This window comes from Rattus norvegicus, chromosome 16 (genome assembly GCF_021556685.1).
Source record: "Rattus norvegicus strain SHRSP/BbbUtx chromosome 16, alternate assembly SHRSP_T2T, whole genome shotgun sequence".
Lineage (NCBI taxonomy): Eukaryota > Metazoa > Chordata > Mammalia > Rodentia > Muridae > Rattus > Rattus norvegicus.
This window is the reverse complement of record NC_141549.1, coordinates 76,831,002-76,858,747: the sequence shown is the minus strand read 5'-3', so window position 1 is coordinate 76,858,747 and position 27,746 is coordinate 76,831,002. Positions and strand designations below refer to the sequence as shown.

At 44.1% G+C, this 27,746-nt stretch overlaps 2 protein-coding genes across 4 annotated transcripts; both read right to left on the bottom strand.

Moving 5' to 3' along the window:
• Positions 1–27,746, bottom strand: part of Erich1 (glutamate-rich 1) — a gene marked incomplete at its 5' end in the record, with an annotated part of 52,793,804 nt that overhangs the window by 6,805,616 nt on the left and 45,960,442 nt on the right.
• Positions 2,863–18,031, bottom strand: Golga7 (golgin A7). 4 transcript variants are annotated; one of them, XM_087588719.1, is made up of 6 exons: positions 17,997–18,031; positions 17,654–17,786; positions 11,735–11,887; positions 7,330–7,431; positions 6,162–6,229; positions 2,863–4,182 (listed from the first exon to the last, which is right to left on the bottom strand). In XM_087588719.1, the coding sequence occupies exons 2-5, from the start codon at positions 17,762–17,764 to the stop codon at positions 6,191–6,193; spliced, it is 405 nt and encodes a 134-aa protein (XP_087444845.1). In that variant the 5' UTR covers positions 17,765–17,786; positions 17,997–18,031; the 3' UTR covers positions 2,863–4,182; positions 6,162–6,190.

Genomic DNA, 27,746 nt, shown 5'->3' with positions numbered 1-27,746 from the left:
GAACATGGCAATTCCATAGACATATACAAGGTGCTCTGCTGTACAGCTCTGCAACCCCCCTTAGTCTATGTTGTCCTAGATGGCCTTGAACTCACACAGATTCGCTGCTTTTACTGGGATTAGCCATCATACCCAACATGTAACTTGTTTCCTAGGAGCATTTTCTAGACATTTTCAAGCGTCTAGAAAATAGAAAAACCACGTATTACTGTCCGGGACCACCCGGCCTGCTTATGCCTTTCTCTCTCTGAGCTAGGTGTTTTCCGCTTCATGGGCCCTTGTGTCCAAGTAGCATACATGGGGGTTACCACCAGCCGAGAATACTGGAGACTTCCTGGTAGCTTGCTTTTACACAAGAATGAGTTTCACTCTATTGTTTCACTCATGAGATTGGAAAACTTATTATTGTAGGTAAGAAGTTTTTGGGAAATCAAAACTTATGCTATTGGTTTCTGATGTGACGTATGTTTATCGTTACCCTGACTACCAGTTTGTGTTTGTGTGATTTTTCTGCTTATAAGCAAGTGCTTTTTGCTTGATTAAATGAGACTTGATCAGAATACTGTCTTGTCTCGCACCTCTTGTCCCATCCATCCCACTGCCCTCTCCAGGGTCTCCGTTGATGTTCCCACGGGCCAGGACATATTACAAACTCAGGGACTTGAGTGTAGCTCAGAACAGAGAGCTTGTCTGACACACTGGAGGCTCAGGTGTGATTCCTTCCACTCAGGTGTGGTTTTCAAATACGGTTCTTCAAAGGTCATGAAAGCGGGACTGGATTATATAAAATTGGGTGAGCTGCACATGCTAGTCCCTCACTGGGAAGGGACTGCCATGTTTGCAGTCAGAGTGTTCCTTACAGTGCTCATTTGGGGGTCCAGATTAGTAGTTACCAAGACATTCTGCATGTGAACTTTGCTCACTTCCTGCCTATAAACTAATCTGAAATGAGGTTAGAGAACACACGCGTGGCCAAGAACCACAGGCTAGCAGTCGAAGCATCATTTCTTAGGGCCCCTCTTTCTCTTAAGCCAAAACCAACTCTAAAGTGACAGCCCCCCACCGTCTCACTCAGTCTGCTCTTAAGCTGGACTCGGTCCTATCACAGGCATGTCTAGCCGGACCCAATTTCAGAAAATTCTTAAAAAGCAAGGTGACTTATGAACCTGAAGATTTTATCATTTTTCTGTGCTGGGTCTCATACATGTTAAGAGCTCTATTAGCGTCATACTCAGCTAGAATCTGAAGGTTTAGGAATTCCCTATCGTGTCAGAAGGTAATAGCACAAAGCTGAGAAGATTGCCAGGCTCACGTAAGTTAGTAATTAAATTCCGGACATGGTAGTTTGTGTCTGTACACTGGTCCCAGCTAAGGCACAAGGACCTCGCAAGTCCATGAAGTTCTGAGCTTTGTTGCAGGGGGCCATTGAATCTAGGACCTCACATATGGTAGACAACCACTAAGCTATACTCCCGGTCCCCTACAGGCCACTTCGGTCATCGGCAGACTTCAAAGGTTCCAACTGAGGAAGCTGAGGTCGAGATGGAACCTAGCCATAATCCTTTCTCGTGTGACTGTGACCTAGTCCGCCACTGCCTGTTTATTGGGCATGAGTGGGGATGGTCAGAGGACTATTTGCTGGAGCTTAGCTGTCTTTTACCGTGAGTCCTGGGGATCAGGTTCATGTTCTCAGGCTTGGTGGCAAAGGCCTTTACTCTCAGCCATCTATCTTGTCAGGCCCACAAAACTCCATCTTGATTATCTCAGGAGCTGGGCAGCCCAAAACCTCATCTTGGCTAAGGGCAAACACTATGTGAATTGGATATTTACTACCTTTCCCTTTCCTTTTTTTCTTTTCTTTTTTTTTTTTTTTTTGTTCTTTTTTTCGGAGCTGGGGACCGAACCCAGGGCCTTGCGCTTCCTAGGCAAGCGCTCTACCACTGAGCTAAATCCCCAACCTCTCCTTTTTCTTTTCTTTCTAAGCCTTTTCCCCCTTTTTCTTTCTTCTTCCTCTTCCTCCTCCTCTTTGGTTTTTCAAGTCAGGGTTTCTCTGTGTAGTCTTTACTGTCCTAGAACTCACTCTGTAGACCAGGCTGATTTCGAACTCAAAAATCTGCCTGCCACTGCCTCCCAAGTACTGCAATTAAGGCATATGCCACCACCACCCAGTTCCTCTTACATTTCTTCGAGGTTTTGCACATTGGAGAGTGTATGACTACACATATGACTATTTCAAGAGAAAGATTCTGAAAATCTCCTATAAGGAATAGGCTCACAGTAAAATGTCAGAATACACAGTATTTTGCATTTAAGAAAAATTGTGTGCATGCACCTGCCTAGTGCATGTGTAGGGGTCAAATTACAACTTGTGGGAGTTGGTTCTCCCATCAAGTGGGTCTGCGGGATGACCTGAGGGACCAGGCGTGGTGCAGCTCAGGCTTATCCACTGAGCTACCAACTTACCTGTCCCATTCTGTATTCTCCATAAATCTACCTTATTTTTAAGAAGTCATCAGATGACCCCAGATAGATTAGTAATTCTGACAACTCTTTCCTAATGAAAACTATCTATTCATATTAAGTAAGGGTAGGTAACATGGCTAGCAGGTAGTCTCCTTGGTGATTTGTGTTCAATCCCTAGTGTCCTCGTGGTGGGAGGAGAACTGACTCTGACATCACATGCATGCCATGGCATGAGTACACCCACGTACAACACATTCTTGCACACACACATACACACACATGTACTCTAAGTAAAAAATAAAATACTCAGATACTTTATCAGTTACTCCAATATTGCCTTCCAAGTAAAATGTCAGACCATTTCCTTCATCAAATCACATCAACTAAGACACAGAGAGGTTTATTTAAGAAAAGTTTTACTAATGTGTTAATATTTTGCCAACATTATTGCAACGAGTTTAAAAGGCAGACAGACTAGTCTAGGCTTTAAAGGAACAAATGAGGGTTGTACAATTAAATTATTACATAGATCTAAGGAGTTTACTGAATCACTACACGGCCCAGAAAACAAATTAAATCTGAAAGATTAAATCCAGTATTAGCACCTACATTATCTCTAAAAGTTCAACTTGTAACTGCTTTGTTCATTCCTTATGTCTCTTAACTTCTTCCAAACAGTGCTCTCAAACTCCTAAAAGAAAGGACACAAGAAATTCCAATACGGAGAGGACAGAGATAAAGAAGAGCTGGGAAAGTTAACTGGAACTTGCAAGTTACATGGAAGCCAAAACTTACTTGAGTCAATCAAAAGATTTCTGTGCCCTGAATACTGTATGTGAGGAGGCTAGGAATCAGAGTTTATAAGTAGGTTACAAATTAGCAACATACAGTGTTATTCCTACCACTTTTTTCTCCTAAGTTACATCTGTAACAAAACTAGAGTCAGGTGCTTAGGGTGCCTGCTCACCACACGGGGGCGGAGCTGGGGGGCGGAGCTGGGGGCGGAGCTGGGGCAGCATCTGGTGGCCGAGTGTCTGGCTTGTGCTTACGGATCTGTGTACTGAACAAGCAACACACACAATGTCCCCCAACACTTCGAGGTAATGCACATTGACAGAAATGCCTTCAAAGAAATAACCTGAACTGCTTTAAATACTGCTCTAATGATGACTGCAATGCTAGAACAAGTAAGGGATTATTCTCTCAAGGAGCTTCTGACACTGAACGGTAGGAATCAGTCTTAAGAGCTGAAGCACATCAAGGCTGGTAGCATGGGGAATCCGGGCAGCGGGTTAACCGGACCACAGGCATAACACACCCTCGAAGCCTGTTGCTAATCTGGGGAAGAATTGAGCTAAGACACGACTCGTGGAATTATAAAGCCACCTGGGAAACTGACCCACGGGACGAGGAGAACCAGTGATACTGGTGCCAGATAAGAAAATGACTTTGTCTTGGGCTGTCCAACTGCCTGTTTTTTAAATGGCTTTGAATTTTTAAAAGTGAATTGCTTCCTTGTGTTTTCTTGGAAACAAATCAAAGATCACTGAGTCCTACACAATTGGGAGACACAAAGTGGATGCTGAGTGACAAGCGGTCACTCCAGGTGTGGCACCGTGGCTCTGGCAGCAGAGACAAGAGATTAACGCTCTGGAGAGGAGGTAGGGACACTCTGCCATCAGCCAGTAGATAGACGAAGGTCCCAGCTGGAGGTGGGATCTGTAAGTCGGGAAAAGCAAACACTTTAGAAAGGAATGCTAAAAAATAAATTAAAAACCAACCCAACCCTCTAAGGCTTCTTACAGATGATGAGCTCTGCTGGTGCCCGACTGTTTGGTAGATCTGCGATCACTTAGAATGTGCTGTCACACAAGTGCTAACAAATGTCAGCTTCTCTTACCACCCGCTGATTTACTGTGACAGCAGTTATATTTCACCTCTCTCTCTTTTTTTTTAGCCTTTATTTTACGCACAGCAGTGTTTGGCCTGCCTGTATCTATGTACCACCTGTATGCAATGCCTGTGGAGCCCAGGAGAGGGCTACAGGCATGAGATCGCTGCATGACCCCCTCTGGAGGAGCAGGCGGTCATCTCTCCAGCCCCTGTTTCATCTTTAATATAGAAAACCTTAGAGAACACATATGTGTCTAATACAGATGCACAATATTAGAAAAGGGCAACAAAGTTTTTGCTTAAAGCTCTACTAACAGCCTCCCCATGGTTTCTGATTTCATGCTAATTTCCCTTTAATAATACTTCAACCTACAGACACCTCATAGACTTTTTTAAAAAGGTCAAACTGAGTAAGTTCTAGTTTATAATCATCCCAACAGCGGATCCTGGAAGTGAGCAACATAAAACTCTGAAAACTATGCTGTATTGGACAAAAATATTCGCATTCATGAAACTATCTAAAGTTCTGAATACAAAGCTTTCTCATTTCAAAATTTCAAGTTGAGTCATGACAAATGGACCATGCCGTGTCACTGCAGCTAGAAATGACAAACTTATTTCAGTGGCACGCAACAAAACCAGAGGTCTCAGTGGAGTGGCTCATGTGAGAAATACCAGTTTGGAAACTGTACATGAGAAATGTATGGACAACTCATGCTATGTGTTCAAAATGAAGTTGTAAAGGAAATAAACCACATACTAGTCATTATTGAGTCCTCTGGCTTCAGAACTACAGACAACACAGAACTAGTGCTGAGACACTGCAGTTTGGAATGTTGAGAGATTGATCAGATCCAATACATGAACAGGAGACAAGACACTGAAAAGAAGGAAGGAGTCAACACTAGGACAGGAACCATCTGTCCTTTCTGTATATTCTTGTGCTGCAATCACTGAGGCCTACAAAGGGCCTTGAGCCTGTCCAATACTCATTAGTATTGGAGAAATACTTGATCTCTACTTTCACCACAGTGTGCTCATCCGTGAGAGGAGACCTTATGAGATCCACAAACACCATCAGTACAGCACATAGCAGACGAGGAGCCCTGACATGGTGGTTGCTAGTTTTACCCTAGAAGATATGTGTGCTGTGTACAGTCTGTCTTGTGCTGCTTGTTAATCAGTGCCAGAAGTACCTGTGAAGTGCAACGGAATGTGTAACTGAAATGGATGGGAACAGGAAGTACCATTTCTGTCCTTTAAGAGCTGGACAAACACAGGCATGGACTGAACAATATCTGACTACAGGTTTTTATCACTAGTAACTAATTTGTTTCTATTTATTAAAGGGCATCACCTGGCTATACAAGAATATTAACATTCTGACCAAAAGAATGAAATTTATGTTGTACCCTCCAGATAACGCTCCTTCCAAAGCTTCAACTCTTGAAATTCCCTGGGCTTCCTTAAAAACAAGGTACAAAGACAAAAATCTCTAGGCTGGTTCAGCTGTATGCAAGACCCAACATTTAAGAGGCTAGAGCACATCTAAAGTGTTAAAGCAAGCCAAGTCAACTCCTCTCTAAGGATCAAAGTAACGACCAGCCTGGAGATAGCAGGGGAAACTAAAAATTAAATTTATAACCAAGTAGATTTGAGCTACATACACATTTAAAATACAAGGTGACCTCGGGATTAGCTCAAGCTTACACAATCAATAGAACATGCGACATGATTTAACCCGCTCTTTACATGCGTGCTAAGATCCTTAAGACTGTAATAGAAACCATGGGATGCACACTCACCTTTACGTCTACGGTTTATCTCCCACTGCTCACACCTCTGTCTTCATAGATGGTGATTTCAATCTAAACAGCATGGCCGTCAAGAAAACACACCAGGATGTAGCACATGGAGGAGACAGACAATACATAAGATAATACGGTTTGGTTTGTGCAGACTCCCTTTTCAGCCTGCAGAAAGTTTAATAAATTGCCTGCAGTGATGAGAACAGTCACTTCTAAAACACCAGTTTTACAACAACTCTGCACGGTGTTCTCTGTGTCTGTTCTGTCTGCATGGACGTACACACAGTGTGTGCATCGTCCATCACAGAGGTCAGAAGAGGGAATCAGGTCCCCTGGAGCTGGAGTTGTGGCTGTGAGTGTCACGTAGGTGTTGGGAATAGAACTCGAGTCTGCAGGAGCAGCCAGTGCTCCCCACCAGGAGCTGTCTCTCCAACCCCTGGGAAGTATTTTGTATTTGTAACTAGTAGGAGATTCAACTGAGAATTCATAGAGATTGAGGGACTCAAAAATGCCCTCAATTATATGAAAATGTTTTTGTGGAAGAGGGTCATGACCCTTCAAAGAATCATTGCTGCAGAGTAAAATACCTGCTAAAATTATCACCTGCAGGGCCAGGACTGTGTGACTAGGTTAAAACCATTCAGTCATGACTTCACTTACTAATAAGTAAACGTGGCTTTTGCAGTTTTATTTACTAAACACTCTCAGTAATTTCCCAAAGCCTCCTGCCTCTAGACTATGGACAGTATGCCAAGATGAGATGACACACTGGCAGCTGTGACAGACCAACTAGCCAGGTGACCCTGTGGACCACAATTCGTTTGGATGACGTCTCACCACACCCTTCAAAGGGGCTTCGTGTTCACAGCTCCTGCAGCTCAGATGTATTACTCTCTCAGGCTTCACTTCTACCAGATGCCCTCAGAACCAAGGAAGACAGGTACACAGTTCAGAGCCCCGTGCAATGTGAAGTTCAGAAAGACACGGACTACCATCATGCTGGCAAAGGGATGCCTATGGTATAGAATCCACACGAAAGTTCTGAAGGCACACATAAGAGGAGCAGAAGTGAAATACTTTTTGTCCAAGGCCAAGGCTAAACAGTACCACCATGGTTTTCTTTTTAGAAATACTTAAGACCTTCTGATCTGGACTAAAAGGATACAACTCGAAGTCCTCTCTCAATGGGGTCTGTTAGGAGGAGGCCTTGGGGAGCATATATCTTCTCATTCTGTTCTTGAATATATTTGGAGACTTTCTTCAAGACCTGTCAGAAGGAAACACCACAGCTTTTTATAGATTTCATCAGAAGCATTAGCTAGATCTCAGAATATTCAGACAGCAAGTTGTCTTTGAATGCAAGTCAGACTGGTTTCTACAAGGCAGAACAGTCTGGGTTGTCTGGCTGCTATCCGCTGTACAGACACAGTGGGTGTGTGCTAGACTCCAGTGCAGTGGACGCACACACATGCAGTGAGCAGCAGCCCTTCCCTCTCACCTCCATTCTGTACAGGGACTAAGTCACTTACACACACACACGTTTTCCTGCTACTACTCATATGCTGCCAGCAGCTGAGATGGACTCTTCTAATACGAGGCTTGCTCTCGGTCTTCCTGCCTAAGAACTACTTTCCTCCCTTTTGTGTGTTTTCAGCCATTTCAAGTAATGACTTGGCCTATGACAAAGGGAGCTCTGTCCCTCTGCTGGAGGCCCCTTTTCTTTGTAGAGCACACAGACGTCAGTGCTGGTGGGGTTTCTGACCACAGATGGCTCGAATCATTTCTGCGTTTGCATACAGTGATGCTCTGTAGTTTGCTCTTATTTCCTAGACAGAACTTCAAATTATGAATGTAGTATTAAGCTTGAAAAAGTCAAAACAAATGTAGACAAAACCCAGAGAGGACACAAAGGAACCTTGAGAAACAGCCAAATCCTCAGCTTCAATAAGGGCAATTCTGAGAAAGTGAGAAATATGTCTGAGTGGCTCTCTAAAGTCAAGGGGCTACACGCTCGACCTCAGCTCAAAGTCATCCCCGCCCCTCTCTAAAGGACTGCCATTTAGTCTTTAAGTTACCCAGTACAGCTTTAGATCTTCACTGTGAGAACATGGTGAGGGACAAACTTGCTCACAAAACAGACAGGGAAAGCAACGTATGCAAGCAAAGTGGCGCTGCAGGTCGAGCGTTCGCCAGGGGCTAAGAGTGCCGATGTACCAGGAGTGCAGTAAAGGAGGGAGACGTTACAACTGAGAGATTTTAGTGTAAACTATCTTAAAATACAAAGCTCGATGAGGTTTGAATAGTTTACTACTTACTGAATGGAAATACATAAATAAATATTTATGTGCCATGCGATTTAGAGTCTGTCTTTGCAGATAACATAATCTCAGGCTTATTCCTTTTTAGGTGAGGAGAGACATTATTGAAAGAGCAATCTACATGGTTCTTCAGTAAATTAAAAACACTATTTGTAAAGATGGCAACTTTTTGAGCCTCATTATCTGAAGCAATGTAAGTTTGCTGTTATTTTCAGCTCTAAGAACTGAACTATGCTGGTCATTATGAGCAAACCCCTCGGGCATTGTCTTCAGTTCATCAATAACCCTAAGTGAATGAGTGGGAGAAAGGCCCACAAACGGGCTCAGCTCAGGACTTCCAATCATCTTTCCAATCTCCTTACCTCATCACCTGAACGGGAAACTGGAGAGCAGGCCTCCCTCAGCCCCAGAGCAGTAACAGCAGAGGGACAGAGGTGTGTGCGTGGATGTTGGTTTAAGAATGAGTTCTTTTAAACCAGCTTTCCTCCTTGGCCTCAGGCCACTATCCAGGAAAGAGCATTCCTATTATTTGATTCAAGCATAATTTTATTGGACAAAGATTCTGTTTAAATTTTAGTATCATTTATGTGCATCTGGCTATTAGCTCAGAAACAAGTGAGCCATTCTCATTCTCTCTCTTCTCTCCCTTTACTACCTCCCTCTCTAAAAGGAAAATTCCAAATCATATACTATTTTGGAGAAGGCAATACAAGTTGCTTCTGGATGCTTCATTCCTAGTAACAGAAGATGTTCATAGGGGCAGCCACTCCAAACCGCACCTGAATTTAAGATGACATTTTATTCATGCTTACATTATTTTTTATCATTTTTCTTTTTCTTTTTTTTTTAGAGCTGGGGACCGAACCCAGGGCCTTGTGCTTGCTAGGCAAGCGCTCTACCACTGAGCTAAATCCCCAACCCTTTACATTATTTTTTTATGTGTATGTGTGTGTGATTTTTGTGCCTGAGCCAGGGCATGTATGTGAAGGACAGAGCACAACTACAGGAGTATCCTGGAGAATGCACGGCTCACACTCGGGTCTTCAGGCCTGCACGTAAGCTCCTCTATCCACTGAGCCATCTCACTGACTCTTACACTTTAAATCAGTGTCAAGCAAACCAAAATATTTAACAAAATCACCTTATTTCCAAACACCCAATACAACCTCAACTAGTGTTATATGTACAGAATCCAACATTATCCAACTTCCAGAATAGACAACTGCTCTTCCCAGGAACGTGACTGTAAACAGGCTACTACAAAACTGCATGAGCCAGGCTCAGTAGAGAACAGGATCTTGGCATTTTCAGAAAATACTCAAGTGTCCTTCTAATTACAGCCCACAGGCAGAAGAGATGCATTCTAGTTGGTAAACAAAGCAGGCAGTGAGGAAAACCTCTTAGAAGCTCAATTGTTCTCTAATTCTAATAGCAACACCATCGTCTTAACAATAAATAGCATATTATAAGCAACAAAGCACATAACTGTCCACGCAAGTTTTAAAAGGATTATTGACAATTTCAAGAAATTTAACCCACACAATAAAGTGTACACTTTATATTTAGTTTACCCTTTGTAGAATAAGAAATCTTAATGTTTAAAACACTGGTGTTTAATTGATTAATCGTGCCTTTTCATGAGGAACTAGAGGACAGGGGATGGGGAGACGGTTTGCTGTGCAAGCCTCGTGACCTGAGCTCAATGCTCAGAGCTTGTTTAAAGCAGGGGACAGAAGCCTGAGTCTCAGCACACCTTACAGGAGACAGGAAGCTTGAGAGCCAGCTAGCGGGGACGATGCAGCAGTGAACAACAGAGAGAGCCTGTCTCAGTCAGACACAGTGGAAGACAAGATCCTGTCCCTGTGGTTCTTCTCTGGGCTCCACCGGTGCCCTGGCATGTTTGTGTGCAATACAATATATAAATCCATAAGAATATTTTTAAAAACTACTTCAAGAAAGTGTTTATTAAACATTTACTATATGTGAGGAAACATATTAATTCCAAGATCTACTTTACAGTTGAGAGACCTCCAAGAAATGAATGTACCCAAGATCCTGTAGCCAATTACTAATTGTCTGTACCTAATTACTAATTCCCTCTTACAGCTGTCACTCCAAAGGATAAACCTCTACCATCCCTGGCAGAAACGCTTCCTTAAGAGCATTGCTGGATGACTATGTTTTCAATCTATGGGAATTCAACTTCCCCTCCTCCTTAAAGTTAACTCCTCCCTGAATCCTGGTTCTACTATCAGCATATCCTTTGAAATCCTTCCCTTCCTTCCACCCAAACTGCCACACTCCTAATCCAAGGAGTCTCAGCGTGGGCTTCTGTGGAGCTCCCTACCTTGCGTGTCCATTGCCACTCTCGGGCTCTTTCCCCACACACCCAAAGCCTACTTAGAATCAGTGCTGCCTGACATCTGTGCTCTCTCTGAGTGGCTCCTGCCACAGAGATAAAGTCTACACTTCTAATCCAGTCTGTCTGTTGAAACATGTGAAGGAAGGCGTGGGAGATGGAGCTCGAAAGGCAACCTGATATCAGCTTCAGGAGGATCTTACTCGTTCCAGTCATAACTGGGGAAGAAGGAGGTCGTGACTTAGGAATAGCAGAGGAAGTAAGGCTGTGTTTTCTAAAGACAGTGGAAAGTGAGCTGGAAAAGCAAAGGGCAAGGAGAAATGTGTTAGGACAGCGCTGAGCAGTCTAGGAGCAAGACAGGGGAGCGTCAACAGAGACGACAGCAGAGAAGACCATGACCTGGTAACAAAGGGGAACAGAAAACAGCAGCCTTTACAGCTAGGCTCCCTCTTCATGTCTCAGCCAGAGAGGGCTATTGAACAGGACGGGGAGATGGGGGTTTGCATTCTGAACATTTCCAGTTGACAACTAGCAACTCTATATCTGGTAGGCAGCTGGAAAGAGGAGAAAAGAACTCAAGTTGGAGGCTATGACTGAAAATGGAAATTTTGTGAAAAACATTCTCAAAAAGCTGGAGACAAGGAGACATCCAGATTTTCTACATTAACTTTGCATGTAGAGTTGGAACACTGGCTGTCACCCCAAGCAGACACACACATTTTGACCTATTTCAAAAACATGTAGGACCTACTCCTATGTGCTCTGGACACAAGAGCAATAGCAAAATCTGAATTATTATTACAAATATTTCTAAAGTTTAAATCAACTGTTAATATATAAACTATCTTTTCTCACGATGTCTAGAGATCTGTCTGAACACAATGTGGCCTTACCTTCTCGTAATGAGTCTCCATGCATAAGAAGATGGTGTATGCTGTTAAACAGGCCAGACAGCCTTCAAGATATGACTGGCCCCCAAGCTTCTCCGCTTCTGCGTAAAGGTTATTTAGAGTTCGAACTGTTTCTTCAAACTGCTGTCTATCAATCTGTAGGGGAGAAGATTTTTAAAAATAAGTTCTAGAAATGAAGACGGTCAAATCATTCTTTGCTACCAGACAGACCTTGTGGTCTTGACAAAATTCCAAATTTAAAAGACAACAGAACAGGCATAGAAACAAATGCTGTGATTCCAGAACACATGGGTGCCAAGGCAGGTGGGTCAGTAGTGCGAGCAGAGGTGGGTCAGTAGCATGTCTGAATGCTGGTCACCAGTTGTGGATCTGTTTGCTAACAATTAGAAGGCATAGCCTTATTGAAGGTGTCACTGGGGGTGGGCTTCTGGCCACTCATGTTAGCTTTTTTCTGTCTCTAACTTGCAGATCAAATGTAAACCCTCAGCTATTGCTTCAGTGCCTGCCTGCCTGCCTGCCGGCTGCCAGCTCCCTACCATGTTGGTCACGGAGTCCACTCACCCTCTGAACTGCAAGGCCCCTAATCAATTGCTTTCATGGTGACTCCTTACAGAATAGAAAAGTACTTAAGACATTAGCTATATAGTAAGTGTGCGTACAGCCTGGGCTCATGAGACCTTGTCTAAAAAGCAAACAAAGCCCAAGAGATAAGGCAAACAACTCTTCCTGTGACTAAATCCAGAGCTATGTCACAATGTAAACGCTGAGAATTTAACTTACCCATCTTGTGGGATACTGGATATTGGGAAGGTTCAAAATACTACTTCTCTACACTCAATGTTAATGCCATTCTTTCTAGTCACACATAATTGTACCCTGAGCACCTAGACTGCTATGGCCAGTCTTTTACACACACACCCTTAATTGTAAGGGCACATAAGAAGAGGTTCCTTTTACCCTGGAAAAATATTTATTCATTTGCTTTTCTAAAGAGGGTCTCACTATATAGCCCAGGATGGCCTCATACTTGTGATTTCCATGTCTTGGCCTTCCAAATGCTGGGATTAAGGTATGCATCACCATTTCTGATTGAGAGTACGTTTGAATACTGAGGAAAGAATATTTTAGGCTGAGCTGTCAATGGTTCTTTTTTAGGCTCCTTTTTTGCAGCAGATATTTTGTTACTAGATGCTCATACTATAGGGAAGGGCAAAAATCTCAAACTGACACACTGCTTCACAGTAAAGCCATTCCTGACCTCTGTGACACCATTACTCTACGTTAATACTAATGCATTTGCTATTTGTCTTGGTAATATTTTAGTTAAGGACAGGCTATGTACGTCCCAGAGAAGGCAACTGCCTCACAACCATCTCTCAGATGACGTTTGTGCACTCAGTGACAGCAGCACAATTCTGCTGCTGCCAGCCTGTCTCTTACTCTAGCCATGCCTTTGTCTTTTTCTTTTCTTGAGACAGGGTCTCACGTACTCCAGGCTGACTTCAAACCCATGATATGGCTAAAGACAGGATGACTTTCATGTTCTGATCCTTCTGTCTTCTTCATCTTTTGAGGATTAAAGACATAAACTGCCACACCTAATTCTATGTGGAGTAGGGGACAGAACCCATAGCTTCCTGCACATTAGCCAAGGACTCTAAAAACTGAGTTCTAGGGCTGGAGAGATGGCTCAGCGGTTAAGAGCACTGACTGCTCTTCCAGGGGTCCTGAGTTCAAATCCCAGCAACCACATGGTGGCTCACAACCATCTGTAATGAGAGCCAATGCCCTCTTCTGGAGTGTCTGAAGACAGCAACAGTGTACTTGTATATAATAAAAAACAAAAAACTGAGTTCTATTTCTACCCCCACTAATTTGATTTTACTTTCTTCTTCTAACAAAGTTTTGCAGACTTCATAGTTCTTTCATCCTAGAATTTTAAAAGCCCAGTCACAGTAGAACATTTCATCTGCCACCTTCCTCCTGACCCAGAGCATCACACATGCTAGGCAAGCATTCTACAGAGCTGCATCTCCAATCCAAGAAATAAATCGGAAAGTAGAGAGTATTTTATGATCCTCTCTGTGAGTTCTTAAAAGCTCTTGGGTCAGAAGTGGTTGTCGTCATTGCTTTGCCCCTAGTTACTGTGACAAGGGCTAGGTGGACAAGAACACTGAGAGGAGGGCCAGCTTCCCACATCTTTCTCTACTTCAGGATAGGGTCAAGACTGGTCACTGAGAGCTGGGCACAAGGTTGCACACCTTTAACCCAGCACTTGGGAGTCAGAGGCAGTCGAATCTTTGTGAGTTTGAGGCCAGGCAGGTCCCCATAGTGAATTCCAATACAGTGAGAGCTACAGAGTGAGACCCTGTCTGGAAACAGCCCTCCTTCCCACTCCCCCCCTTTAAAGGGAAAAAAGGTCACTGAGGATGGAAGCCATAGTGCTCTTACCCTGAGAAAAAGCACAGTCCAGTGATGCCTGAACTCACCCCTCAGTAGCCAGTGCACATTTGATAGTCTGACTTTACTGTTACTTCAATAACCGGCACTGTTATGATTTCATAAGCTCTTTCATTGTTAGATATCTTTATATACAATATAATTCAAAACAATGCGATCCAATCAGGATTACCTTATTTCTTCCAGATTAGAACTGCCCTTCTAGATCTATAAATTGTCCTTTGGACTAGAAATACTATTATCAGAGTCTAACAGTTTGCAAGACGGAGGCAAATCTAGGGCAGGTTAATAAACAAATCTGTAGCCAGAAATTTCTTTTAAAGAATGAAAAAAAGGAATAAAGTTGTTTTAAAAGCATATTATAAGAAAACTGGGTTTTTCAGTGGTCAAGCATTCACTTAGCATGGGCTAAGCCCTGGGCTCCAACCTTAGTGCATGCACATATGAAGTCCATGCGATTTTAAAAAGTTAATATAAAAGAATGTGGGATGGGGCATAGATGGGAGTAGTTAGGGCAAACAGCATTAACAGTTATGGGCTCCATAATGTTCTGAGCTCATGGCATACATAGAGACAGTAGCCCCATAGGACTGTAATTCCTAGTGACATGGTAACCAGCAGCAATGCATCCCTCCCTAAGCATCCACCTTGCAGAAGTGCAACAAATGCAACAGATACTTGGTGGCATCAGGGAGTGGTCACCTTACTGATCTTCTCTACAGTCTACGCTACCACTCTCCTTCTGCACTGCACTCCTGCTGGCCCACACTTCATACTTGTGTAAATACAGCATTAGCATAACAAACTGCCTTTGTGATATATATTTCAGTGTTATCAAGTGACACAACTGGACTTAAGCTCCAAAGAACAAATTCAGGAGTTTTTAACATCTGCTATGTCTAAGCACAGTAAGACAGTCATCAGCTTTCCAAAGGTCTTTAGATAGAAGTCTTGTTGTTGAAATGCACACTGCTGAAGCCCACAGTGATCGCAAGTGCAACGCCAAGTCAAAGGTTACTTCTGCTGACCAGATAAGTAGAATGTGTGTCTACTGCCGTCCATTTGTAGTTTCTCTTCTCAGAAGACCACCAAGGGTGACTACAACACTTACATGTTGGCTAAAAGGACAACACAGGTTCACCTGAAGAACTACTGAGGCAGCTGGGCTCTCAGGCATCGAAGCATCACACTGTAACAGGCAGGGGAGTGACTGCTCAGCTGACAGAATTCGGGGCTCTCAAACAGCTCGCAAGGATTTTTAAGTATAATGTAACATGAGACACTTGTGCATTAGTTCCTTTCTCTAGCACACTGGCGAGTGTGATATTCCCTCAGAATGAAAGCCAGGCCTACCAGCAGGCCAGCACAATCACCAGTCTTTCTAGGTTAGCAGAGAAATAAAGAGGCCTTTCAACTTCATCACACAAAATCAAGGAAACTTAAATGTATAATCAACACACACACACATAAAGCTTTTCCAAATGGTTTACAGCAAGTGTTTAACTCGACACTAAAATAGTCAAAGGCACATGCCACACAGTGGTCAGTACCACAAGCAATTCTGCGGTTTATCAAGTCAATGAAGTACCACTTTTGGATGGCAGAATTTAGCAACATCAATTTCCTGTAAAGGTCTGTGTGACTACATCTGGTTTTCTTAAGCTAAGATTATTAAGGAAAGGTTCTACCACACAGGATGAAAGGCTAATGCCTGATGTCGCATATATGTGTACTGGCTCAACAAAGAACTCTGACTTATAAACCATTAGAGGCCTTTAAATGACAAGTCACAAACAAGGCAACCAAAACCTGCTATCCTCTCCCTCCTCACTCTCCCTGAGGCAAGAGGGCATCGGATCCCATTACAGACGGTTGTGAGCTACCATGTGGTTGCTGGGACTTGAACTCAGGACCTCTGGGAGAGCAGCCAGTGCTCCTAACCCCTGAGTCATCTCTGCAGCCCCAGAGACAACGGTCTTGCTATGCAGTTCACACTGGCTTACAACTCAGAATCCTCCTCCCTCTGGCCCTCGGGTTCCAGATTACAAGTGTCCACAACCACACACTATTTACACAGTATCTTTTCAAAGCTTCTTGGATCTTTAATTGGCAGTTCGAGAAAGGCAACTGTGCCATTAACTTGCCTATGGCATAAATCAAACTTAAGGGCAAGGTAATGAATCAGTGATTTTTCAGCCCTAACAGTCAGTGCTGGGAATGGAAGCGGTGGACAAGTGGTCTACCACTGAAATAAGGTTCAGGATTCCCACCCTTCCCAAGCCACTTTAGAGCATGGCATTTTCAAGCTGCCTAGGTTGGCCTTGAACATTCAATCTTCCTGCCTTCGACTCCCTAGTAGCTGGGAGTAGTCCTGACTAAATATTTAGTGCTGGGGATAGATCCCTGGGCCTTCAACCTGGAAAGAACAGGCTCTTTGCGTTAAGCTACACACCCAGCCTACGAACCACCAATCTGATTTTAAATGGCTGGTACACATTTCTCTGGTACACACTCATCTCCACCCACCTACTCCACAACCAGCATTTCTTAGCCCCACACCCACACCACGCTTAATTACCTCAAAGTTCCTCATCCTCCTGGCTCAGTTTCTAGAAACTGACTTATGAACAGCAAACAGAATCTGACTAATACGGCCAAAGAACAAAAGAATCACACGGGCTAGGCACAAGAACGCACAAGAACACACAAGAACACACAAGAACACACGCACACAGGTAGATTTCTGGTGTTGTTAAATCCGAAGGAATGGTAAACAAATCCCGTCTTTGTTTACAAGGTTGTCCAAAGGACCTGTGCCCGTGACCGTTTTGATATGCAAGGCAAACAGGAAGCTCTCACTGATTATGACTGAGTGCAGGGTTGGTTCAGCTACAACCTGTCCCAGCCAATGTACGTTTTTCAGGTTCCAAGAAGGCCTGTCTGGACTACCAAGCACGTCACTAATAAACCCTTTCAGCTGAACATCATGATCAGCACAGTGACCACAAATATCAGTCATGAGAACGATGACGCTGTCTTTTGAGGATATAGACTACCACAGGAGGTTATGAGGCAGCCCGGAGTTCCAGGAATTAGCACCTCATCAAGATGTCAATAACTGAGTATGTGTGTGCACCTCAATAAGGTGTCAATAACCGTGTCTGTATGTTTGAGTGTGTGTACGTTTATGTGTCGGTGTCCTGTTAAGGACACTCTTGGGTGGACTGAGGGGTAGCGTGCATCCCAAAGTTCTATAAGACCACTGCACTCTGAGCATTACTAGCCTTAGCAGTCTTTCTCTAAATACTAGACCGTAACTTCTTCGTAGACCTTCTGCTATGGATCTGAAGGCCTCCTGATCTCCAGAACTGTGGGACACTCCCTCCCGCTCCAGGGACTCTACACTCCCCAGGGGCGGGGGCAGGGATCCAGGCTGCGTACCCTGTTCTCCAGCTCCGCGGGGAACTTGGTCTGGAACTGGCAGCGGGTGCCACTGCTGTAGTCTCGCTGAATGAAGACCTTCCCGGACACCGGCGCCTGCTGCGGCCTCATGGCGAGGACAGGACCCGCCGCTCTGCGAGTTCGGGCAAGACACAGGTCAGACTGCCGGCCTAGAGCCGGCTCTCGGGCCCGCCTGCCCTTCGGAGCCACCCACCGCCCAAAGATGCCCAAGACCTCCCCCTCGCCGATCCCCTTCACTCATGGCTGTAGCTGAGAGCCTCCAGCTACCCAAGCCCAGGACCCGCGCCCCCCGACATCCTGGTTCGGCCCTGTTAACACAAACCCGCCTCCTCAGCCCTCCAGCAGCTGTCGCACCACGTTCGTCGTCACTTACGTCCTGTCGCAAAAAGCCTTGCCTCTCCTAAACTCATTCTGCGCCACTCATTTATACCCCGCCCCCTCCGGCCGTAAAGGATACCTCCGAGGCTGCGCGCTGCGGAGAGGTGCGCGGTAGCTGGGACAGAAGTCTTCCTAGTGTAGGCGGGTGAAGCCCTTCCGGGCGGAAGAAGAATAAGAGGTGGATATGGATATGATCGGTGTATCGGGAGTTCCTGGAAAGACTCCGGGGTTAGAGACTCGTATTCTGTTAGCTGTGGGGAAGTGGTTTCTGATCATAGGAGTGTTTCCTTTCTTGACTATGCGTTCAAGTTTTCCTGTGGGCTACAGCACCTCCCTCCACAAAAACAATCGCCACTCTCCAAATCCCTTAAACCCAGACTGTTCACCTATATTTACAACTACAAAGCGCGCTACCGGGGATGCGTCTGGACCCTGGTACCCTCTTGTGCGGGAGGGAGGTGAATAATATTCTTGTTCTGAGCCGTTGGCTTTTTTCATCCCAGAGACGTATGTACATCAGCTATACCTGCGTAGGTGACCAGACTGTATCTACAGTTCTCTCATTGGTTCCCTACTTTACTGACCCTGTCTTTGCAAGACATCCAGAAAATCCCTATCCACGCCTGGTGGTGATGTTCTAATACAACTTTTTAATATCACGGATACTTGATCAATTATCACTGACAATTGATTTCTCGGGGTTTTAAAAATAGCATTTAAAAATCCCAGCATCGGGGTTGGGTAGAGGCTGGCCCACTCCCTGGTGATCTCTGAGTTCAAGGCCACCCCAGTTTACTTAAATAGTTCCAGGCCAGCCAGGTTGACATAGTGAGACCCTGTCTCAAAAGTGGATAACTTTGTCCCAGAAAAGGGTGTATCGTAAACCCAGTCACTTAATGTGGACACAGTTTGCTAACAGTTTGCCCTTAAACCATCAGTGCAATCAAGATAATTATCACTGCCTCTAAAACCTTCCTTATTCTTTACAGTCATCCTTTTTAGTCATTCAGCAGACCTCTTTGCCCAGCACTAACCTTTCTGTCACTGGAAATAAATTTGCATTTTCCTTAAATTGAATCAGAGTTTTTGGTCTCGTTCTTATTATATAGATTATTTTGAGATTCCTCTGTTGTGCCATTTGTAATTTCATTTGTTTGACATTCCCCATTTATTCATTCACTTACTGTCTCAGGGTTTCCATTGTTGTGAAGAGACACCTTGAGCAAGGCAGCTCTTATTAAGGACAATATTTAATTGGGGGTGTCTTAGAGGTTTTGAGGTTCAGTCCATTATCATCATGTTGGGAAGCATGGCAGTGTCCAGGCAGGGATGGTGCTGAAGAAGCAGCTGAGAGCTCTGCATCTTGTTCCAAAGGCAAACAGGAGGAGACGGGCTTCCAAGCAGTTAGGAGGAGGGTCTGAAAGCCACCCCCAAAGTAACACATTTTCTCCAAGATGGCCACACCTATTCCAGCAAGGCCACACCTCCAAAGAGTGCCACTCCCTGGATGAAGTATATTGAAACCACCACATTTATTGATAGACATGGAAATTTCCAGTTTTAGTATTGCAAATAAAGCTTCTATAGACATTAACCTACAAGTATATATATATATATATATATATATATATATACATATATATATACATATATATATTTTTAAAAGAGGTTGACTTTTTTAAAAAGAATTTCTATGGGAGAATCCTATAAAGACAGTTTTTCCTTTTTCCTTTTATAAACTTTATTATTAACAGGCTAGCAAATAAATAAAGACAACACACACCAAAATTAGCCAGACCCCAAATTTATACAAATGAACTTCTATCCAGTTAGAATCGACACTCAGGACAGAAGCCGTGGAGCTTCACATTACAGTTTACACTTTTAGGATCTAATGTGTTTTATGCACTTACTGACTACTCCACACAACTCATCACTCATCATCCTCATCCTCATCACCATCCTCATCCTCATCACCATCATCATCCTCATCGTCATCATCATCCTCATCCTACTCACCATCATCATCCTTATCACCATCCTCATCATCCCCGTCATCATCACCATCATCATCCTCATCATCATCACCATCATCCTCATCCTCATCACCATCCTTATCCCCATCCTCATCATCCTCGTCATCATCCTCATCACCATCCTCATCATCCTCATCCTCATCACCACCATCCTCATCCTCATCACCATCCTTATCCCCATCCTCATCATCCTTATCCCCATCCTCATCACCATCCTCATCATCCTCATCACCATCACCATCATCATCCTCATCATCATCACCATCATCATCATCCTCATCATCATCCTCATCACCATCCTCATCATCCTCGTCATCATCACCATCATCATCCTCATCATCATTACCATCATCCTCATCCTCATCACCATCCTTATCCCCATCCTCATCATCCTCATCCTAGTCACCATCACCCTCATCATCATCATCCTCATCATCATCCTCATCCCCATCCCCATCCCCATCATCCTCATCATCACCATCATCCCCATCATTGTCATCATCATCCTCATCCTAGTCACCATCATCATCCTCATCATCATCATCCTAGTCACCATCCTCATCCTCATCATCCTCCTCCTCATCATTGTCATCATCGTCATCCTCGTATCATCCTCATCATTGTCATTCTCATCCTCATCATCATCCTCATCCTCATCACCATCATCATCCTCACCATCACCATCCTCATCATCCTCCTCCTCATCATCCTCATCCTCATCACCATCCTCATCCTCATCAGCACCACCCTCATCCTCATCAGCACCACCATCATCCTCATCACCATCCTCTCCTCCTCCTCATCATCATCACCATCCTCATCACCATCCTCATCATCATTATCATCCTCGCCACCATCCTCCTCCTCCTCATCATCCTCATCACCATCCTCATCATTGTCATCCTCCTCATCATCATCCTTGGTAGACTTAGCATAGATTTATTTTTCACAGTACCTTGGTTTGGTTTGCAAAACACTTCAGTTGAAGCAACTGATTCTGTCTCCGGAAAACTAATAGACTTATCTGAGAGGACATCAGCCAGTTTTTCTGCTGCCCCTTACCCTGGCCCACAAGCTTTATATCAGGAAAATGGGAGTACAAGTAGGGCAATAAGAAAAATGAGGGAAGTGATTGGCATTCAGTATACAAGAACAAAACAGCATTAGGAGAAAAGGGACTTCAATGCGCTGCTGCTGCTACTGCTGCTGCTGCTGCTGCTGTCTTGCTAATGGGACAAAAAAAGGAGGCCCCCTTTTCATAGTTTTTATTGAAAAAACTCATACAATATATTCCAATCATGGTTTCCCTTCCCCTGAATCCTCCCAAATCTTCCCCACCTCTCTATCCATCTCTTGTGAGAGAACGAACAAATATCACCCACCACACAAATCCAGAAGAGATGTACACACAAAATCCACACACCCACCAGATCAGAAACCATAACATACAAGCAAAAGATCAATAAAACAAGATGATACAAAAAGTCTACAAAATTACCATTGAGTTGGTTTTAGTGTTGGCCGTCCATTGCTAGGCATGGGACCCGCCCTTCAGTGGTGTTAATAAATCCGATGAGCAGCTGCAGATAGCTTCTTGGTTAGGGGTGAGAACTCATGTCCACTTTCCCCTCTCAGTACTGGGAGCCATCTCTTTTGAACCCGTGCAGACCCTGTTCATGCTGTCACAGTCTCTATGTATTCTTTTTTATGTGCATCCTGTTGTGTCTGAAAGACACTGTTTCCTTGGTGTCATCCATCTATTACGATCTTCCTGCCCCCTTTTCTGCATGGCTCCCTGAACCCTGAGGGGAGGGGTTTAATCAGGACACCCTATTTAGAACTGAGTGTTCCAAAGTTTCTTCGTATTTGGCCAGTTGTGGATTTCCAGGTTAGTTCTCCGATGATGGCTGATCAAAGCACTGATGGGTCTAGCAGAAGGTCATTAGGAGTAACCTATGAATGTAGTAATATTGCTACATTCCCTTAGGAGAACAATAGCATCTGGTTTTCCCCGTAAGCCCATGGTCTAGCTAGTCTCAGGTTCTTAGTGACCAGAGCAGTGTTGGGCATGGTCTCCATCTTGTGCCTTAAATCCAATCGGAGAGTAGTTTGCTACTTCCGCAACGTTTGTGCCACTATCACACCACCATATATCACGGACTCAGGTCACTACGGTAGATTTCAGGGTTTGCAGTTGGGTTGGTGTTGCCTGTCTCCTCTGGCAGTGTACAGGGTACATTCCAGTACCAGCAACATTAGTCAGTAAGGGTAAAGGCGTTTCTCCATGTCTCTGTGTTCCATGAGACCTATAAATATTGTTTTCAGCAAACCACCAGTTTGTCTGAGATGTTTGGAAGTTTCCCTGGGACTTCTTTGGCCAACAATCCAACTAGATGTAACCCATTCCCGGCATTGGATATTTTAGTGGGTGGGGGAAAGATGTCTAGTTGGGGCCCTGTCTCCCCCAGTATTTGGTGACTCTATTTAGACTTCTTTCAGGTATGTATGTATTTTAAAAAGCTTCGGGGTTGGGGATTTAGCTCAGTGGTAGAGCGCTTGCCTAGGAAGCGCAAGGCCCTGGGTTCGGTCCCCAGCTCCGAAAAAAAGAACCAAAAAAAAAAAGCTTCTACAGTAGTAGTGACCCAGCGAACAGCTCTTAGTGGTCATTATCCCCCTCCATGTTCCCTTCCTGACTCCTTTAATCCATCCTCCTCCCCATTTAATCCTCTCACTCCCATCTCTCTCTGTATCTCTACTATTTTCTCTTCCTTGGGGACAGCACTCTCCTCTAGTCCCTTACTGGATACCTAACCCCTGTGGTAATATGGGTTACAGCACACCTATCAAATGTTTAAAAGCTACAGTATGTGTTTTATTTTGCATTATGGGGGGAGGCTCTCATTTAGCCCAGGCCAGCCTCCAGTCTCCGTCTCTGCCTTCCAACTGTCAAGATTGCAGGCACACTTCCTGCTCTGTTGGATGTGTTTGTTTTCAGGTTTAGTTTTATCTTAAATGATGTGTATCAGTATGTATGCGTATGGCCAGAGGTGTGAAGTCTTCTTGTTTCTGGAGTTACAGGTGGCTATTAGTCACCTGATGTGGGTGCTAGGAGCTGAACTTGGATCCTTTTCAAGGTCATTGTCCTGGTTAGTTTTACGTCAGTGTGACACACACTAGTCACATCGTTCTCAAACATCGGTTCTCAAACTGTGGGCCAAGACCCCCCACAGGGGTCACATATCTTGCACATCAGATATGAAGTAACAATGAAATAATTTTATGATGGGGGGTCACTACAGCATGATTAAAGAGCCACAGCATTAGGAAGCAGAGTGAGCGAGTCACGATGAGCAAGTCAGTAAGCAGCACCCCTCCATGGCCTCTGCATCAGCTCCTGCCTCCAGATTCCTGCCCTGTTTCAGTTCCTGTCCTGACTTCCTTCAGTGATGGACTACAGTGTGGAAGTGTAAGCCACTTTTCCTCACAACTTGCTTTTTGGTTCTCGTGTCACAGCAATAGTCACCCTGACTAAGGAGAAACATTAAGTACTTGTTGGCTCTGAACTATCTCTCCAGCCCCTTCTCTCAGACGATTGGAGAATTGTTTATGAATCTTTAGGCTAGAATATGTATCAATAGGTTCCATTGTTTGGTGTGTGTGCGTATAGTAGTCAGAATTCTGTCAGTGTACCGAAATATGTGACAGAGACGTCTTATAAAGTAAAGAGCTGTTAATTTTAGTCATGGTTCTGGAAGTTGGAGTCCAAGACTGGGTAGCTCCATTGGTTCAGCCCCTCTGGCATAGATGGCACACCCTAAGGCGGTGGGTGATCCTCAACCTTCCTAATTCCACGACCCTTTAATACAGCTCCCCATGTTGTGGTGACCCTCAACTATAAAATTAATTCTGTAGCCACTTGTTAATTGTAACTTTGCTACGGTTATGAAACATAGTGTAAATATGTGTTTTCTGATGGTCTTAGGTGATCCCCATGGTGAAAAGGTTGCTCAACCTCTAAAGGGTTCGTGATCCACGGGTTGAGAAGCAATGCTCTAAGGGAATCTCTCCTAATCTGGAAAGCAGATGAAGAGGATGGGTAAGGTCCTACAGTGCACTCTAAGAGCACATCTCCACTGACCTAAGAATATCCCACAGTGCCCCATAGCACTTTCCCATGTCTTGAGGGTCATATCTTTACCGTAGACCCCCAGTGCCCTCCAGGGACACAGCTCATTCCAAAACCATAGCAGTGTGGGTTTTCTCTCACTGAATTTGGGGATTTGTGTATTTTGACAAAAAGTCTTCCATCAGACAGACACGTGGTTTGCAAACATTTACCCCCTTGAGTGTAGACACTGTCGTTTTCCTGTCTTAGCATGTTTATAGGCTTGAGACAATAGTGTGCATGCATCCTGAGGAGGGCATTTTTCTGCCCACCACAAGTATGGATTGAAGCTCTCTAGTCTTGTAAGATTACGGCTTAATTTGGTTATGTGGTTTGTATTTGAGTGGGGTTGCTGCTGGGCTGCAATTCTCAGTCCTCCCATCTCCTTTGCCTCTACTGAACAAAAACTTATTGTGCACTATCTTGATGATTTTTCCCCTCTGTTACTGAGTTTCTGTGTTCTGGCTTCTAATCTGCCAACCTACCAGAAGTATTGAGAGAGATCTATTTCTTATAATGAGCCAGGGTCTCCTGTATCCTAGACGCTGGTCTCAACTTATGTAGTTAAGGGTGGCTTTGAACTTTTGATTTTCCTGCCTCTACCTCCCAAGTGCTGGGATTACAGGTGTAGGTTACTGCTGGGTTTATGGGGTGCTGGAGATTGAACCCAAGGCCTTGTGTTTGCTAACCAGGCTTTCAAGCAACTGAGTGACATTCTTAGGCTGTAAATTGCACATAGTAAGCACAGAGATGAATATTGTTACAGAAGCATTAGGTTTCTAGAGAAATGAAGATTGAAAGTGTTTACCTGCTAACTTCCCATCCTATACAGAAACCCCCTCTATAACCTTTCCATATGCATCTGGATTCATTTCCTGTTGTTTTGCTAGTTTACCTTCAAACTGCCTTCTAAACGTCTATACCTACAGACAAATGCACCTCTCGGTCTCCATCAGAGAAGCTTCTCTTTGCAGTGAATGGCAATGAATTCAGAGGTTCGTGGCTGTTCAAGATGCTGAGAATAAGTGACTTACGAGTGCTGGGCCCTAAACAGAACATTCATACCACTCCCAGAAGGCTCAGGGGAATACTGCGGAAGAGGAAGAAGAAAGAATATAAGAGCCAGGTGACAGGGAGGAAGGTTATACAAGGCTATCTTCTGAGGATGACACAGCCATTGAAACAATAAACTCACACCAGCTGCAGATTGTAGGTACTGGGGTTGCACAAGACTGGACCTGCCAGCAGTCAGGCTCATGGGGCCCCACCACTCCCTGGAGAACTATTGGTTATTGATGGGTGCTCAAGAGGATGAGTCATTGACTTCAGTTGAGTATCCACTGGTGAGCCTACTAGGCTCCAATGGATAGTTTTATATCCGAGGAGATTTTATTGGTTCTAATATATTCATTCTGTTTGTTCTAATGAATCTCTCTCTCTCTCTCTCTCTCTCTCTCTCTCTCTCTCCCTCTCTCCCTCTCTCCCTCTCTCCCTCTCTCCCTCTCTCCCTCTCTCCCTCTCTCCCTCTCTCCCTCTCTCCCTCTCTCCCTCTCTCCCTCTCTCCCTCTCTCCCTATCCATCCATCTGGGATTTATTAGATGGCTTACAGGCTGTGATCCAGATAGTCTAACAATGACTGCCTACTAATGGAAAATCCCAGAATGCAGTTCAGTTCACAAAGCTGGATGCCCCAGCTAGTCTTCAGTATATACCTTAATCCCCAAAAAATAGGGTCTAATGCTAGCAAGGGAATAAAAATCGCCAGTGAGAGTGAAAGCAAGCAGATAAAGGACAAGAGCTTCCGGGGTTGGGGATTTAGCTCAGTGGTAGAGCGCTTGCCTAGGAAGCGCAAGGCCCTGGGTTCGGTCCCCAGTTCCGAAAAAAAAGAACAAAAAAAAAAAAAAAAAAAAAAAAAGGACAAGAGCTTCCTTCTTCTATGTCCTTTATAGAGGCTACCAGCAAAAGGTATAGCCCAGATTCAAGGTGGCCCTTCCTGCCTCAAAAGATCTATATTAAAGCTGAGTCTTCCCACATCGGTGATTTAATTAAGAGAAGTTCCTCACAGGTGTACCCAGTTGCTTGAATTTTTAGTTGATTCCAGATGTAGTCAAAGAGTTGACAACCACGAATATCTATCACATTACTCTCTATTGTGCAGAACTGAAGTCTTTCATGCTCTTCTTTTCTCTGAGAGACTGTTCTGATTCTATCAACCTGCACCCAAAACCTCTTAAACTGTAGTGCATTCTTGTCGACTTAGTGTTTATTCTGTGACCATGTATGTAATAACACTTACTGTGTGCTATGCAGTGAGAGAATTAATATTAATAATTAAGATTAAAATAAAAGAACTCCTACTTGTCTTCCTCAATCACCAACGTAAGGCAGGGTTATCTGACAAATTATTGCCAATCAAAGTCCTGCAGCTTATCAATCAATTGCTAGTCAATAAGTTCTGACATCGTGAAAAGACACAGATGGGTTCATCTGTGTTTTTAGCATAGTGCTCTCTCAGCAGTTCTGATATCCCATATGACCCGCTCTCCCCAGTTACAGTCAACTACCTATAAATTGTCCGAGGCATTGAAAAAAACCATTCCAGTCTTACCTGCTAATACTCTCAGATCACCTGTTACATACATATCACACAGTAAACATATCTCTTCCTATCTATCTATCTATCTATCTATCTATCTATCTATCTATCTATCTATCTATCTCTATCCCTATCTCTCTCTCCCTATCTCTCTCTCTCTATCTCTCTATCTATCTCTCTATCTATCTATCTATCTATCTATCTATCTATCTATCTATCTGTAAGTTATGGATAAGGAGTTCAAAAGAAGCTTTAGAGAGACCTGAAGAGCATCTCTGTGTGGAGTTTGGGGGGTCTAGATAAATGACCTCTGTTGGAGATCTGCTGAGATGCTGCTGTAAAGTCAGACTGCTGGAACACAGATTTGAGGTGAGCCAGAGAAACAAGGTATAGGACTATGAAGGGCATGGGGGGCAAGGGTAGGACTGGACAAACACGTGGAAGAGCACGTCTAAAGAGATACACACAGCAAGTGCAGTTGGCCATGCCAGCAGTGGGATTGTAGTTAGGATGAAGCATGTAGGAGAGGACATTTGGGAGTTCTATGCCCATAGGTGACTCAACACACACACACACACACACACACACACACACACACACACACACACACACACACACACACACACACACCAGGCCAGTGGAAGTTACTGCAATCACAGAGCTAGGTGTTCATCTGTTTAAGAGGTTCAGGTGTTTCCATCCTTTCCTTCGTTTGATGTATTCAATACATCCTTAGTCCTGGTTTTCCTGGTATTTTAATATGTCTGTGTGCTCATATGGTCCCTGTTGTAGTTTGAATAAGAATGGCCCCATGGGATCATATATTGAATGGTTAGTCATCATCGGGGAGTGGCATTATTTGAAAAGATCAGGAGGTGTGGCTATGTTGGAGTAGGT